This window comes from Semicossyphus pulcher, unplaced genomic scaffold (assembly GCF_022749685.1).
Source record: "Semicossyphus pulcher isolate SPU_LCO1_2020_fin unplaced genomic scaffold, fSemPul1.0.p SCAF_4, whole genome shotgun sequence".
Classification (NCBI taxonomy): domain Eukaryota; kingdom Metazoa; phylum Chordata; class Actinopteri; order Labriformes; family Labridae; genus Semicossyphus; species Semicossyphus pulcher.
In genome coordinates, this window is record NW_027211715.1 from 18,937,340 (window position 1) to 18,953,380 (window position 16,041).

Genomic DNA, 16,041 nt, shown 5'->3' on the forward strand with positions numbered 1-16,041 from the left:
TTTTCCCAGCTCCTCTTCGAGTCTTTACATTTCTACAGTTGATTCTACAGTATGTTTAATTTCTTTTTCTTTCCCTCTCTTAGAGTCTACGCCTTCTATGCGCTGGACAACCAGAACCTGCGTGAGCTGTGGGATTGGTCCAAGCACAACCTGACCATCCAGAATGGTCGTATGTTCTTCCACTACAACTCCAAACTCTGCATGTCTGAAATCAGAAAGATGGAGGAGGTGACGGGAACCAAGGAGCGCAACCAAAAGAATGATATCGCTGTACGCAACAACGGGGACCAAGCCTTCTGTAAGATTTCAGACTGATTAAAAAAGATTCTCCTGTCAAGTGTGGTTTGATTTTACATTTACGTGCTACTGTTAAGAGGACATGTGTCATATTCACTAGTTTGTGAATGTATAGTAGTGTTCAATCCTGAATGGTAACACTGGAAAATAATGCAATGTCAGTAAATAAACTGTGGATTGGCTTTAACAAATACGAGCAGACAGGTGTTAAATACTGGAATAATGTGACTTTTTACGTCTAAGCTTTATATTTTTACACATCATTTTATTTCATTTTGACTGATATGGCGTTTATCTTTGTCTCAAAATAAGAAACCTTTCACCAAAGCCTTGTGCTGACCGTTGTTTGTTTTATCCCTCAGGTGAGACCGAGATTCTGAAATTCACAGTCATAAAGACCACGTCGAACATGATCATGTTGAGGTGGGAGCCATTTTGGCCCTTGGACTTCAGAGACCTGCTGGGCTTTATGGTTCTCTATAAAGAAGCGTAAGCATCTGACAAATACTATTGGATTCTTTCCGAAACATGTCACAAAACATTTCTAAGTTTATTAGTATAGAAAATTATTGCATAAAAGCAGCCATGGCGATTGACTTTGCTCGATCTCACAGATACATTTGATACTAAAGGGACGATGAAGATGAAGTTGTTATCACGGCTCCTGTTCTTAACTATGAAAGTCAATATACAGCATTTTTGTGGGGTTCCTCAGGGATCAAATCTTAGACCTTTGCTTTTTGATTTGTCCATATCATATAAGTACTATGTGTATTACACACAGCTCAAGTTCAAGCTGTCTCTGAGAAGCTGCTTCTTACATTAATTTTTACAGTAAGATTACTGTAACGCTCTCCTTATTAGCATAGTTTTGACCCGTTCACTGACTAAAATCGAGTCTGAGCTTTCGGGTCATCATGTGCTTGTATTTTTTTAATATATAATGTTATGTTTCTTGTTGCTGTCTGCATTGAAATGTAAAGCAAATTGAGCTTACATTTACTAAAATCTATATGAGACAAAATGTCATTGCACTGCTAAACGACCTCTATTAATGCTGCCAATAGTTGTACCTGCCAATTAACTTGTTTTCTTCCTGCTGCAGTCCGTACAGGAATGTGACAGAGTTTGATGGACAGGACGCGTGTGGCTCGAACAGCTGGGCGATCGCTGATGTTGATCCACCATCCCGTCCTACGGACGGCAAGAAGTCGGAGGATCCGGGACATCTGATCCGGCCGTTGAAGCCCTGGACCCAGTACGCCATCATGGTCAAAACCCAACTGTCTGCTTCTGATGAGCACCAGGTTAACGGAGCCAAGAGTGAGATCATCTATGTCCGCACCAATGCCTCCAGTGAGTTACACCGAAAATAAGTTAAAATATGTTTAGAATTTGATCTTCTTTGCTTCCTTTTGTGGAAACATTGTATCCTTTTCATTTCATGCAATGATCATGACACAAAATGTAACCCTGTTGTGGTTTTTTTTATACAGCAGTCCCCCTCATTGCAAGACTGGCTTCATTTATATGAATGAGGGGACTGATTTATCTACATAAGACTTAAGTTGGTCCGAAAGTGAGCTTAGGCCTTACAATACCAATGCAACCCTGACGATTGTCTCTCTTTCCTCCTTTATCCCGCTCAGAGCCCTCTGTGCCTCTGGACTCCATCTCCTCCTCCAACTCCTCCTCTCAGATCATCCTAAAGTGGAAGCCTCCCACCAGCCCCAATGGCAACATCACCCACTACCGGGTCATCTGTAAAAAACAGGCTGAGGACAGCGACCTCTACAAGTTCGACTACTGCCTACAAGGTTTGCATCAGCAGGTTGCTTCAATCGAGCTGCCAAACAAATCACCTGCTGCTCACAACACGTTTCTCTGGCCTTGCCTCACACCTGTTTCAATCACTCAGGGATGAAGCTTCCGTCTCGCACGCCGACCCACCTGGACAGCGAGGACGAGCAGAAGTGGAACCACACAGACGAGCCCACCTCAGGGGGCAGGTGCTGTGCATGCCCCAAGACCGACAACCAGCTGAAGAAAGAGCAGGAGGAGATAGAGTACCGCAAGACCTTCGAGAACTACCTCCACAATGAAGTCTTTGAGAGCAGGTACACTTCCTGGAGTTATACATTTTAATTCACTGTTTCTAGCTGTTGGTCATTTTATAAATGTTCAGATCACCCACCCCCTTAACTTTAACACTGCGAGGGGCTTCTTGCTGTTTGTGGTCAGCCCATCTATGCAGCCAGACTAGATCACTCCTCTTTTGTTTCAGCCACTAAGACGTCGTCTTAACTCAGCTCCGTGCCAACTCTGTCCCGTCCATCCATGTGTGTGTGTGAGCGCCTGTGTGCGCCGTTTATGTAAACCCTTGTTTTTGTACGGGGCACTGCAGTGGGGGGCTCGGGGTGGGAGGTGCTGATTGTCTGGACCCCGTTGCCCCTACCCCTCTCCCGTACACACACAAACACCCACAGTCTCTCCCTCCGCTTCCGTAGGGGAGTGATTACTGTGCCCATTATCATTCATGCCAGTCAGAGGTGCAGTCATGCACACGGCCATTTGGACTCACACAAACACTCAAACTCTCACAAACCTCGGCTGCATTTTGAACCCATCGACCAAGGTCAGCGCCGCATACTGAGGCGCACAGAGAGCTCCTCGTGCTCTTTTTCCATCACGCAAAGGGGATGCAGGAAGCTTTGTGTTTTTCTCCACCTGAGCAAGTGCTGGTTCAACATTAACTCGGTGCTACACTTCCTGACAGTGAAGGAGAGGCTTCACTGCAGCAGCTCGGGGTAAAGGGCGCCGCTCTGCTCAAGGACACTTAATGTGATCATTTTGGTAGGAAGGAAGTTTTCTTATTTATAGACAGGGATTCTCTCTGTCCTCACACAGAGGTGCACTGCAGATCTTCTTTGTCATGATTAGTTTAAGTTCATGCCCTCTGTTGTGCGCTTACGCTTATAATTGCTGACATTGAAGTGGACTTGCTCGCTGGCACCACCCAGTGGTGAGGGTTGGTAGCTCTTCCAGCAGGGCTGTAGGTGATATTTGTAGATACATCTCACTCAGTCAGACTTGCTCCACTCTGTAAATGTAAGTGTGAGCAGAGGTCCGCTCTGCCCTCTGCCAGGGTGACGTTCACATGATGATGCTGACTTTTGCTAACTAATTTGTCTGTTACTCTGTTTCTTCAGACCATCTCGTCGGAGACGCTCAGTGGGAGTTGCGAACGCCACCGACAACTCACTCTTCCTCACCACGGTTCCCAGCCTGCAATTCGGCTCCACCACAGCCAGCCCTAAAGATAAAGACAAGGTCTCAAACACTTAATATTTTCTACACATATTATTTTTCACATTGCATACATTCTGTTGTCGACACGTGCTAATCATTTGCTGTTGGCCCTTTAAAATTTTCCATCTATAAGAAAACAGGAGTTGCTCGGAGTCAGTAGAAAGAAGTAAAAACAGGCCGCTGCTACAGAGCACATTTCCTGATGTTTAAAATCTTTTAGCCTTTAGCAATATCCATAGTATTCAATCAAATTAAATATGTTACTATCTAATTAACATATTGGATCATTTAACGCACATGGCATGTTTTTATTTTTGTCTTAAATCAAATAACCACGAGAAAGAAAGCAAAGGAAGCATATTTTCCTGTCCAGTTTAGCCTCGAGAAGATGCTATACTCCACAAGACATTTCTCATATAGTATTTAAGTGAACACAATCTTGATTTTTTTTTGAAAAGTTAATTGTTTAAATACATTGCTGTTTAAAACTCCTCCTGTCTGAGTAATTCCATCTCCTGTCATTGCTGCTCAGGTGGAGCTGAAGGTGTTCTCAAAGGAGTCAACTGTCATCTCCAACCTTCAACACTTTACCAGTTATAAGATAGAGATCATGGCCTGCAACCATCCGACAGACGCCAAGCGCTGCAGCATGGCTACTCTTGTCAGCGCTCGGACTATGCCGGAAGGTAAGCACGAATAGAAATCTTTCATTTATATAAGTTACACTCCCGTAGCTACGGTAGTACATCCTTTCACCATGTATTTTTTAACTGTTTGAGAGAGAGTTGATGGTTACATTGAAACAATTAAGTTAAAGATCAATGTGTGAATGCCCTGCTTTATTCTGCGCACGTTTAAAGTTTTTATCTCATGTCTGGTACCCACAGAGAAAGCAGACGACATCCCGGGCCACGTGACCCATGAGATCGTGACGGCCGAGCCTCCCTACGTGTTGATTAAGTGGAACCCGCCCCGCTCCCCTAACGGCCTCATCATCCTGTACGAGGTTTTCTACAAGAAGGTTGGAGACTCAGAGGTCAGTATCAAGCATCACAGAGTGTTAGGATACTCCCAAACTAAAAGACACAGAGGTAAGGGAGGGAAAGAGGAAGCAGAAATGATCTTGATATGTGGAGAAACAGAGCTTAAAGGGCACACAGCTGCAGGAGGAAACATGGCTGATGTAAGACAAAATGCAGAAAGAACAAGGAGTGATGTGAGTAGACTCTGGGGAGAGGAGGCAGGCAGGAAAGGAAAGGTTTGCTGCGCACATTTAGACTCCTGTCTATTCTTATAAAGAGAGAGAGGAACAAAGGAAATATTTGTTTACAAACTCCCAGCGCTCCCACTGTGTGTGTTGACGTTTTCCGCCGCGTGTGTTTGCATATTATTATATGCGTTGGTTTTGTGCCTATCAGTGCTCGTCTGCGTGTGACACTTTGAATATATAAGTGCGTGTGTTGTTGTTGTTGTTGTTTACTTGCTGTAAATGTGTGAATTCATCCCTCATTGCTATTCATTGCTGCACTGCCTGACCCGAGGAGCCAGTAGCAGCTCTGTTACCATAGTGACAGAGGTAGGAAGGAAGAGTAGAATGCAGTGGCAGGGACGGATGGGCATCTCAGACGACATCTCCAGTGCACAAAACTACACTGCACTGAAAACGCACCAGTCACTCAGTGACACACACCCTGCAGATGGAACAAACTGTGCTGGGTTTATTTTAGATGATGTTTACAGAACATCAGAAGGTCAAATTAATTGTTTGATTCATTGCGCAGTGAGGCTGTGGCAAGACAAAAACATGTTTTTATGCAGACGCTAATAGTTTTAAATATTATTTTCTTCTATTATATCTGCCACCTTAAAAATTCAAACTCAAAAATTACCCTTTAACAAGTATTTTCACTTAAATTAACTTGAGGTTTTTCTTTTTGGCGTCATGAAATGATGCTTCCCAGCATGCACTGGGGCTACAAACTCTTATTTTATATGCGCTCCTTCATTTTAACTGGTGTTACATCTTGTCCCACAATGTTTTTGCATTGTTTACACACTTCCAGGATTGTTACACATGAAGAGGTTATTCAGTTGGAAGATGCAGTTTGGTGATGATTTTCCTAATGCATTTTAAGCATATGTAGTCAGGTCTGGTGAAATGAACTGCCAGGACTATGTCGGCTACATTTGGTTCTTATCAAAAGCCAAGAATCCCAACACATTGTTCTGTACAGAGGCTGACTAGGTGTTTCCTAGTGGAACTCTCTCCTTGGTGGGTCATTATTCCTCATGGTCTTTGTGTTTTTTTTCCCCAGGTGCACACCACCTGTGTGTCACGACCGGCCTACCTCAAGTCAGGTGGCACCAAGCTGTCACTGATACAACCTGGAAACTACAGCGTGAGGGTCCGCGCCACCTCCCTGGCAGGAAACGGCTCCTTTACAGAAACTACTTACTTCTTCATGCCCAACCGTAAGACTGGAGGCGATACCTCTGACTTAGCTCAACTCACATAACAGTGTATATGTTATTCACATGCATGCTGTAGTTCATACACTGCTTATACTGTATGTTCTTGCCATAGACTCTTTGCATGTTACAGCAAGTAACTATGAACCAGCTGTTTTTATTAATTGATAACGCAGATCTGTCGTCATACCGTGTATTAAATCTTCCATGTAAACTAACATGTGACGTGTGTGTTCATTACAGCTGATCCCGGTTTAATTTGGATCGTGATTGGCCCGGTCATCTGCTTCATCCTGCTGCTGTTTGTGGGAGGAGGAGTGTTTGTGATCTTAAAGAAGAAGTAAGTGATTCGGATACTTCCACTGAGCAGATGACACTATGAGACATCAATGAGGGAATGGTTCTTATTTAGTTTAAGAATCACGAGGTGGATTTAAAGTAGAGGCACATAAAGGAGAAAGTACACATCTCATCACATTCTCATTGTCTTCAACGCTTTCTGTGCTTTACAGGCAAACAGAAGGCCCGACAGGACCTCTTATCGCCTCCTCAAACCCTGAGTACCTCAGCGCCAACGATGGTAGGAAAGTTTAGAAAATAAAACACAAAAAGATAAAAGCCCAGTCATGACGATTTATGACTGATTATCTAAATAAAAAATCTGTTTTGCTTAGTGTACGTTCCCGATGAGTGGGAGGTCCCCCGAGAGAAGATCACGGTGCTCAGGGAGCTGGGTCAGGGCACCTTCGGCATGGTGTACGAGGGGTTCGCCAAAGACATCATCAAAGGAGACCCGGACACGCGCGTAGCCGTCAAGACAGTCAACGAGTCGGCCAGCCTGCGCGAGAGGATCGAGTTCCTCAACGAAGCCTCCGTCATGAAAGCTTTCACCTGTCACCATGTGGTACGAGTACTCCTGTGGATTACTGTATATTGCAGCTTCTCATCGTGTAGGAGAAACCGGCATGAACACGTATGACTCATAGAAGCATGGCTCACATGTTGTGTTGATGCTGACATATTGGCAAACAGTTTGACTCCATAAAACAAACATAACACTCCATAACTGTCTTATTAAACAGCCGACTAAGCACTTATTACACCGCCATATGTTTTACTGTCAGCTATATAAGCACACTGAAATGTAGGTGTTATTTAACCACAGATAGAGGGAGCACTTTTTATACAGATAAATAAATAAATAGTCACTAAGAAAACAAGGGTAAATATCATTTTGTTAACCATGTATGCTTGTGTTCATTTTTCTCTATGCAGGTGCGTCTCTTAGGTGTCGTGTCCAAAGGTCAGCCCACCCTGGTAGTGATGGAGCTGATGACCCACGGTGACTTAAAGAGCTACCTGCGCAGTCTCAGGCCCGACTCTGAGGTATGTCCCATCTCTGCATTTATAAGAATCTCCCTGTAATCATTATCTGAGTGACTCTATAACTGTGTTTGTTTCTGTTTTTTCTAGAACAACCCGACAGGCCGTCCACCGCCTACGCTAAAGGACATGATCCAGATGGCGGCAGAGATCGCTGACGGCATGGCGTACCTCAACGCCAAGAAGTTTGTCCACAGAGACCTGGCAGCCAGGAACTGCATGGTGGCCGAAGACTACACAGTCAAGATCGGAGGTGCTGTAGCTTCGATGTTTTATTAAGTGCTATTGTGTGCTTTCAGTTACGGTGTACTGAGCTCTTTCTCTCTCACACAGACTTCGGTATGACTCGAGACATCTACGAGACGGACTACTACCGTAAAGGAGGGAAGGGCCTGCTCCCTGTCAGGTGGATGGCTCCAGAGTCTCTGAAGGACGGAGTCTTTACTGCCCACTCTGACTGCTGGTGAGTCTCACCTCTGCAGTTGTTGGCCTGTGTTTGCACTCCCAGCATCATTACAGGTATGTTTGATCACATGTGCTTGTCTGTGTTTCTGCAGGTCGTTTGGGGTCGTGCTGTGGGAGATCAGTACGCTAGCAGAGCAGCCTTACCAGGGTTTATCCAACGAACAGGTTCTAAAGTTTGTCATGGACGGAGGATACCTGGACCGGCCGGATAACTGCCCCGAGAGGATGTGAGGAAATACAGACACTCAGACTTTGAGCGTCTTTGCTGCCCTTTATCTTGTCTAGATGAAATGACACAGTGTTTCAGATCTTAAATCTTTGTGTCTCTTTCTTCGCTCTCCAGGCACAGCCTCATGCAGATGTGCTGGCAGTACAACCCCAAGATGCGGCCGATGTTCCACGAGATCATCGAGATGCTGAGGGAGGACCTGCACCCGTCTTTCCAGGAGTTTTCCTTCTTCTACAGCGAGGAGAACAAAGTCCCGGAGACAGAGGAGTTTGACCTGGACCTGGACAACATGGAGAGCATCCCTCTGGACCCATCGTCTTACTCCCAGAGAGAGGAGAGCTTAGGCAGGGACAGCGGGCCCTCGGTGGCCCTCAGGGGGAACTATGAGGAACACGTCCCCTACACACACATGAACGGTGGCAAGAAAAACGGACGAATCTTATCGTTGCCCAGATCCAGCCCTTCCTAACATTTCCTGTTTCCTAGAAGAACTTGTTTAACCCCGCCCCCCCTTTCCCCTTCCCATCCTTTCTTTCTCTTACAGTCCATTTTTTTCTGTATCCTTCATGTTCCTCTCATCATTTTCTAATTTTCTTATTCTTGGAGAAGCCCTTCAAAAAAAAAAAAACAGACACAGATCTCAGGACTTTTTATTTTCTTTCTCACGGCTGCCGAAACACAGGCCAGCAAGGGATGCAAACATGGTGTAACACTTTTTTTACTTCCTCCAAAACACATCGGATTTTCTATTACCATATTACCTATCTATTGTTTTTCACTATTGCCACGTTTCCAGGACTCCTCGTGAGGGAAACATAAAAAAAAACTGTGAACACAACAAACCTTAGACAACCAAGAAGGCTGCTTACGCTCGACCTCCTCAAGACTTGTCCCTCCTTTCCCTCCCCCACCGATCTGCATTTCCACGTCTCTGTGCTTTGTGTTTCTCTCCAAGTGAAATCTTGTTACTCAGATAGTGGCCTTTTTGTACGTGGCCTATAAACAAAGAGAAGTGTCTAACAGCGCTTATACTAATTTTCCTTTTGAACAATGACTTAATCAGTTTGGAACGGCGGGATGACTTGCAAAGACTTGATCCTAGAACAAACATCTATTCCTCGAGGAATGTTTTCTTTTTGTTGTTGTTTTTTTTTTGGTTCTGCAGAATATTCCAAACTACACACAGATTCATCGGGTGTTTGGTGAATAGTTTTAATTTATTTGCTTTTATTCTTGTTTTCTCTTCTCTTTTCCTTCTCAGTTTTATTTCTGTGTCCTCACTATATGGCTGAAGGATATTTAAACAGTTAAGAATTGGACAAAAGAGTTCCTCAGACTGACCAATAGCTGCTGCTTTGATATATTTTAGTGGGTATAGAAATATATAAATATATATAATATACATAGTATATATGGAATATTGGTCGTTATGTACCAATATTTTATATATAATATATGACATATTGATGTTTTCTGTAAATAGTTCATATTTGTAATATTTTTCATCAGAAGCTTTGCTGGTATTTTGTTTTGCCAGGTTTTTTTCTTTCTGGTTTTTTAACTTTTCTTAATTTTATAGCCCCAGAAATCACACTAATCTACCATCAGTGCTCTCTGTGTCTTAGGCCTCCAAAGCCCTGAAATATTGTCAACTCACTGCGTCATTTTTTTTATAAACCTCGGCCCCACTGAGAGCTGTCGATATTCGGAGGCAATTTTACTACAACAGCGACGGGAAAAAAACAAACAAAAAAAAATGGAGTAACCAAAAAAAAAAAAGCTTTATAAAAGGGGAATGAGGTCTTTCGAGGTGGAGGTGCACCTGACGTGTGTTAGGCTCTGTGTCTGCTGTCTCGCTCTGCTCGGATCACGCGGGAGCTTCATGTGTTTGTTATCACGTGATTGTTGTAAACTGTCAGAGTGGGGAAAGCTCGTCCTTGCCTGGTGATCGTTACCTCTGTATGTTAGTGTAACAGTGACGGCACGGTGTGGACGTTAACACCAGATCTGAGCCGGTGAAGACGACTTTGACGCCCCTTTGATTGTCTTTATAGAGAGTTGTAGCATTCCCGTCCTATCCGACCTGAGATCCGGCATAAATCAGGACGTCAGCGTTACGTCGAAAGCTTTTATTCTCCTCTCTGTGCAGGGTTCTCTCTGCACCACACACACTTCCTGCAACTCTCTCCCTCCTCAGCTCTCTCCCCATTGGCTGCTGAGCTCACTGCTCAAAATCAGGCTGCTGGAAATTTCCACGTTTTGTGGCGGAGGGCTGGAGAAAAATACGGAAAGTTCCAACTGAGTCCACAGCAGGTAGTGGGGAGAGAGAGAGAGAGGGGGAGAGAGAGCGGCAGCCTCTCTGTCTTTCAGTGCATCTGAGAGGGAATGTGTGAGCGATTGTTAATCCTATTATTCTCTCTGCTATCACATGCAGTTCGGCAGTCAGGACACAGTGTGCAGCAGCATTTTCACTCAGGTCTGACATTACAGGGTTTGGTTGGAACTGCTCGTTCCCTCTTTCCTCCTGTTTTCTGCCCGCCTGCTGGCAAAGCTGATACAATCACACACACCATCAGAGTCAGAACACACACACACATTAGAAAGATGTTTTTCCTTCTTCATCTGAAGGTTGTCCCTCCTTCTGGGAATCAGAAACATTCCTGTCAACGGTCATTAACGACCTTCATTTAAAGCCACACAGCAGATGCTCCTCTCTCGCTCTCTAACCACAGCAGTCGATGACATGGGAGGTGAAAGTCAGCAGACGTGTAGAGATGATCTCTTTTCTGGACACACGGACCGGTGTGGTTGCCAATCTAGCCGAGCAACATTCAGCACTTATAGTTTAGCCAAAGTGTCGGCAGCTTTCTGTCAACAACGGGAACCCGCAGAATCAAGAGTCAGAGAAAGCAGAGAAGCTGCCTCCATATTTTTAACCAGTGCCTTCTCAAACCCAGAGCCACGTCCAGACTAGTTGTATTGGCTAGCAACACACTCACACACATACACACACACACAGGCCTCTGTGCTCTCTCTGTATTTTTCTCACGAGGCAGGAGACAGAAATCAAAGCTGCATCCACGTCCGTGTTTGTAGGGTTACGTTTGTTCCTCGCTGTAAGAGAAGAAGGATTCATCGGGGCGTTTTTTTTAATTAGTTTTTCCTTTCAGCATTTTTGCCAGCGTAAAGTTCGAACACTAACGTTCACCCAGTGCTTTAGCAGTGACACTGTGGATTGGCCAGAGTCTGTGCTGTCGGCACTTCGAGGCGCCCGAGGTTAAGATGTAGATTTTAGCGAATTATTCTGAGGCGTTACAATCTTGGGCTTTTGTACTTTGTAAATACTCTGTGACATAGTTTGGAAAATAAAAGCGGAAAAAAGAGATCTAAAAAAAAAAAATCAGATGCCCGTCAGTTTTGCATACATGACAGAAAAATGGTGGATCTAAGCTGTGTTGCAACTCCATACTATAAACTAAATTCTAAATACACTGTTTAACATGCATCAATCTTCCAGTTTAAAACACTACAGGGTCAAACACCCGTCAGTCTCAGTATGTAGTATGGAAGTGGGACACGGCTCTCGTCTCCGCCTCGACCTAGGTTGCTTATCTTGTGGTGGTGTTCACACGCATATGCAATTTTTAATTAAGATGGTGCCCATATCTTTGAAATACCAGATATTTATTTTATTATGATCATTGTCATTGTATAAGAAGAACACAGTTAGCTTTTTAGTCGTGCATTTTTAAGGTGTTTGAGAGTGAAGCGATATAAAAGTTTGTTATTGTACAGGCGGAGTAGCTCGTCGGTGAGCAGCAGGAGTGCTCGTTAGTTAGTTAGTTAGTTAGTTAGTTAGTTAGTAATTGTCGTCGTCTTTGTGTTTGGCCAGAGTCTACCTCAGTGCATATGGAGGAATCAGTCTAAAGAGCCTAAATCATCCCAGTAACACACTCAATATCTCATCATGTCAGATAATATCAAACATTACCAACACTGCTGATCAATTCCTTTCCCCTGTGGCGTTTCAGAACCCGTCTGCCTCCTTGTTTCTGTAGTTTGTTTCCTCGTCTCGTGCCCGGGGGGAAGCCTTCATCCACCCCTGAAATATGTGGATATTATTGGGAGCAAGGCCCGCCATGTTTTGGCCCTATTCTGTTAATAAATGTTCTGTTAACTCTGGAATTATCTCAGTTTTTAGAGCTAATTTCCAGGCCTTAGTGTTGAGTTTTGGAACAAGCTTTAAAGACATACAAGCATTGTCCATCTTGTTATAGTTTGACTCTTTGCACTTATTAAACTTGTAAAATCAGGCAGTAAATTGCCAGTAAAATGACTCACAAGAGGCTCCCCCCCCCCGGGCACTGGAAGAAGCAGCGTAGCTTTATCACCTCTGTTCCCCTCTTCCTCACACACCAATGTGCTTAAATTGTACGTAGCAGTGTTTTTACTGCTCTCTGGGCACGAGTTTCCCGACTCTCAGTGCATATCTGTGATCACCTTACTCAGCCCTGGACCCTCAAGCTTTTTTCAATCACATCAACACTGAACCTGTTGTCTCGCAGAAAGCCCTCCTCCTCCTCCTCAGTCTGTCGATCTGTCTCCAAACAGTTAGCGTTGAAATCCCACGTCTCCTCCGCTCGTCGTTGGTTTATTTGTCTGTTTCTCTGTTCTGATTTTTGTTGTGTATGTATATTTTTTCTACTGTGAATATCAAGAGATGACCTTTATTTTCTGTCAATGCCATGGATTGGGTCTGTTTTTGGCTGATCAGGACGCCGACGTCCGGGCTGGTTAATAAAGTTTTAAAGCGGAGGACCCCCCCTTTCCTCCTCTGCAGAGGAAAAAAAAAGCTGGACTGGGACAATCCTGTGTGCCATAATAACTATTAACAGACATGAAATCTAGATTGTAACTTTTCGTCTCAGGGAGGCGGCCTGATGCTTTTGTGGAGGATAAAGAGGATGAGGAGGAAGAAGAGCTACCTACCTAACTTTTATCTACTCTGACTGAAGTTCTCAGCATCCTTGCAAGAGCAAAACAAACATCCCTTTTCAAAAATCCGAAGATAATCCCCCCTCCCCTTGCTCTCTCTGACGTGATGTGGTCTGGACTGCCCTCTAGTGGTTGGATGGGAGCGCTGCAGGTGGCAAAGCAAACAGGGCCCCCATGACCCCATAGTGCCTTGCTCAGACTAACAGCCCACCTGACCCATTCCCACCCAGAGCAGAACCACCGCTGACTGGCATGTCTCCACCAATCATTACAGAGGATTTTCCTCCTCAAAACGTGACAACGTTTTATGAGAAAAATATTGCTTGGTGGGAAAATACTGTAATTTGGATGATTTCTACGTAAAGAAAATGTAAAGCTTGTGTCTCTACTCTGCTAAGCTTGGGCTTGCTTTGTGCATGGACAGCTAGCGCCATCGCTTGATGCTCACTTGCTTCTCATCAGTCTATGTTGACCGCAGGGACGCCCCGGAGCACATGCAAAAACCCCATGATTAGCAGCAAATGATTGCATCACATTTGGGGATTCCCATTCGTGAGGCGTTCAGTTGGCCAACGATTTTCAAAAATAAAAGATGAATAAGCTCTTTACTGTAAATATCAGGAGATCCCCCTCGCCCCCGTAAAACATAAGCACTTGACTTTAGGGAAGTTTTGTTGAACTCTGATGACCTAAAAAGCGGTTGGACAGAGCATGCTCGTAACGCAGCGCAGGGTGAGAACAAAGCATTGTATGTATTATTGTTGTGTCTGAACGAAAAGAAAAAAGTATTACATTTTAGAGATGTTGATTTCTATTTTTTTTAGCCAAAGTATGGAGGGCAAATACAATTACTTTTTCTGACTGTAAACTTTTACTACTCTTGTACATTATGAATTTAACATTGTTATCAATGTGTATATAACTTTTTTTCTAAATTTAAAAAGATAGATGTTTTGTTTTGTTTTTTTCAGTACACAACCCACTACACAGAGAAGAGTCCAGTCTGTCAATGTATTTAACAGGAGCTGCACAACTCCAGTCTGAGGGCTTAACTCTGTGTAATAACACATGAACAGTATGTGGCCTGAATGATTCGCGATGACCCCTGCTCTTAACCCGATGCATGCTCCAAATGTTGGCCGACCAGGAAGTCATGCGTTTCACCCGCCCCCGCCCCACAGCAGCAGCATGTCACCAGTAAAGCCTTTCTTGTGTCACAAATATGTCACCTATCACAGATGTTTGTTGTATGAAATTGTTTCTGACAAGAGGCGTGTGTTTAGTTTGCAAATGTGTTTATTTTTTTTATGTGAAAAACTGGAAAAGACCACTGCACATCCTTTTGAAGAAGAGGAAACATGAGTGATAAAATCCTGAATAAGCTAAAAACTTTACTGATGGTTCAACAACCATACGTCTTTAGGTTTAGACTGTACAGCTGGAGGTGTTACAGGAAGAGGAATGGAGCTTTTGGGAAATATGATTATTTGTTTTCTTGCTGAGAGTTTGTAGGAGAAATGTGAAGAAAATACGAGGCAGCCGCTAGCTAGCTTTAGCCTAGCATAGGCAAGTTTGGAAACTCGGGGAAACAGCTAGCCTGGCTCTGTCCAACAGTCACAAATACTTCTAACAAAACTTCTTTATGTTACTAATAAACCTCTTATATCTGGATATTTAATCTGTACAAAATACAAAGTGTTGAAAGGATTTATGGGCTACTCGCTAGACAACTTCCTGTCTGGTAGCAGTCACTTCCTGGGTCAAATTATGGAGTTTTACATGTATATTTTTTCTAAAGGGTTAAACAAACAAGACAAAATGTGTTTATAAGTTAGTTCAGCAGTTTTTGCTACTTTTGGACAGAGACAGGCTAGCCATTTTCTCTTGCGCTAAGCTAACCAGCTGCTAGCTTTAGCCTTTTTGTGACAGACAGATATTAATGATGTTTTCTTCTTATCAAAGCGTATTTCCCAAACTGTTCCTTCATTAGAGGCTCAGCATAAAGGTGAACCACCTTCAAGCTATGAATGAAACAGTACTGTCTGTCAGTAGTGTAACGATGAACTGTTCATATGTGTGTTATTGGTCAGGGAGAGATCAGCCATTGTTTAAAGGCAGACAGTGGGGGCTTTGCAGGTGTGGTGATGACCCTGTTTGTTAGACGACTAATCTGAGGAAAAGCCTCTTCTTCAGTTTCATGTGTCGGTCCAGTGGTCTGCTCCAGTTTACACACAGATACCTTCTATTTATCTCTGTCCTGTTCCCTGTGCTGTTTGTTGTTTAAATCGATGGAGTTGTGTCTGTGTCGTCCTTGGTTGAAGTCTTTACCACAGCTTTCCCTGTCTCTGATCGCTGCTCCTCCTCCTCCTCCTCTGTGTCCCTCTCTCTCTCTCTCCTCAGTGCACATAGGTGGTCCCCAGAATGCTGTGTGTAGTCTTGCAGGATACCTCTTTATTAATGTCATTTATTGCCGATGAATATGCTGATGTAATAATTTTTTGGGATATGTTGTGTATACATTATGTTGAGACATCGGTGCGTGTGCAGACAGCAGGTGTATATGTGTGTATGTACAGTCCAAACCCGCAGAGATCGCTTCATCCCTCACACTGGATCCAAATGTGCCATTATCTTTATGTATATCAACATATTGAACACACACGCACACACAAACACACAGAGACAGAAATACATGCATATTGTACAGGATCAAAAATGTGCCATGACTAAATGAACGCTTGACAATTTATTTTTTCTATGTTTTCAAAGGAGAGCCAAGTAGTGACATGTACAGAAAATGTTGCAATGATATGAAAATAAAAATCTTGCTGTGTGTAAATTATTCAACAATTAACTGTTTATATTAAAATTATGAATAAAATTATTGGAGAATA

General features: G+C 43.6%; 1 protein-coding gene across 1 annotated transcript in view; it reads left to right on the forward strand.

Annotated features, from left to right (window-relative positions):
• The window catches only part of insrb (insulin receptor b), a 76,849-nt gene extending 60,808 nt beyond the window's left edge, over positions 1–16,041 (forward strand). The window contains exons 7-23 of the mRNA XM_069679983.1: positions 84–298; positions 660–786; positions 1,403–1,653; positions 1,947–2,114; positions 2,216–2,414; positions 3,507–3,627; positions 4,139–4,292; positions 4,494–4,642; positions 5,922–6,078; positions 6,319–6,415; positions 6,588–6,655; positions 6,750–6,979; positions 7,351–7,461; positions 7,549–7,711; positions 7,792–7,921; positions 8,016–8,150; positions 8,267–16,041. Of these exons, the coding sequence (XP_069536084.1) occupies positions 84–298; positions 660–786; positions 1,403–1,653; positions 1,947–2,114; positions 2,216–2,414; positions 3,507–3,627; positions 4,139–4,292; positions 4,494–4,642; positions 5,922–6,078; positions 6,319–6,415; positions 6,588–6,655; positions 6,750–6,979; positions 7,351–7,461; positions 7,549–7,711; positions 7,792–7,921; positions 8,016–8,150; positions 8,267–8,621 (2,830 nt within the window). The 3' untranslated portion in view covers positions 8,622–16,041. The remainder of the gene's footprint in view (positions 1–83; positions 299–659; positions 787–1,402; positions 1,654–1,946; positions 2,115–2,215; positions 2,415–3,506; positions 3,628–4,138; positions 4,293–4,493; positions 4,643–5,921; positions 6,079–6,318; positions 6,416–6,587; positions 6,656–6,749; positions 6,980–7,350; positions 7,462–7,548; positions 7,712–7,791; positions 7,922–8,015; positions 8,151–8,266) is intronic.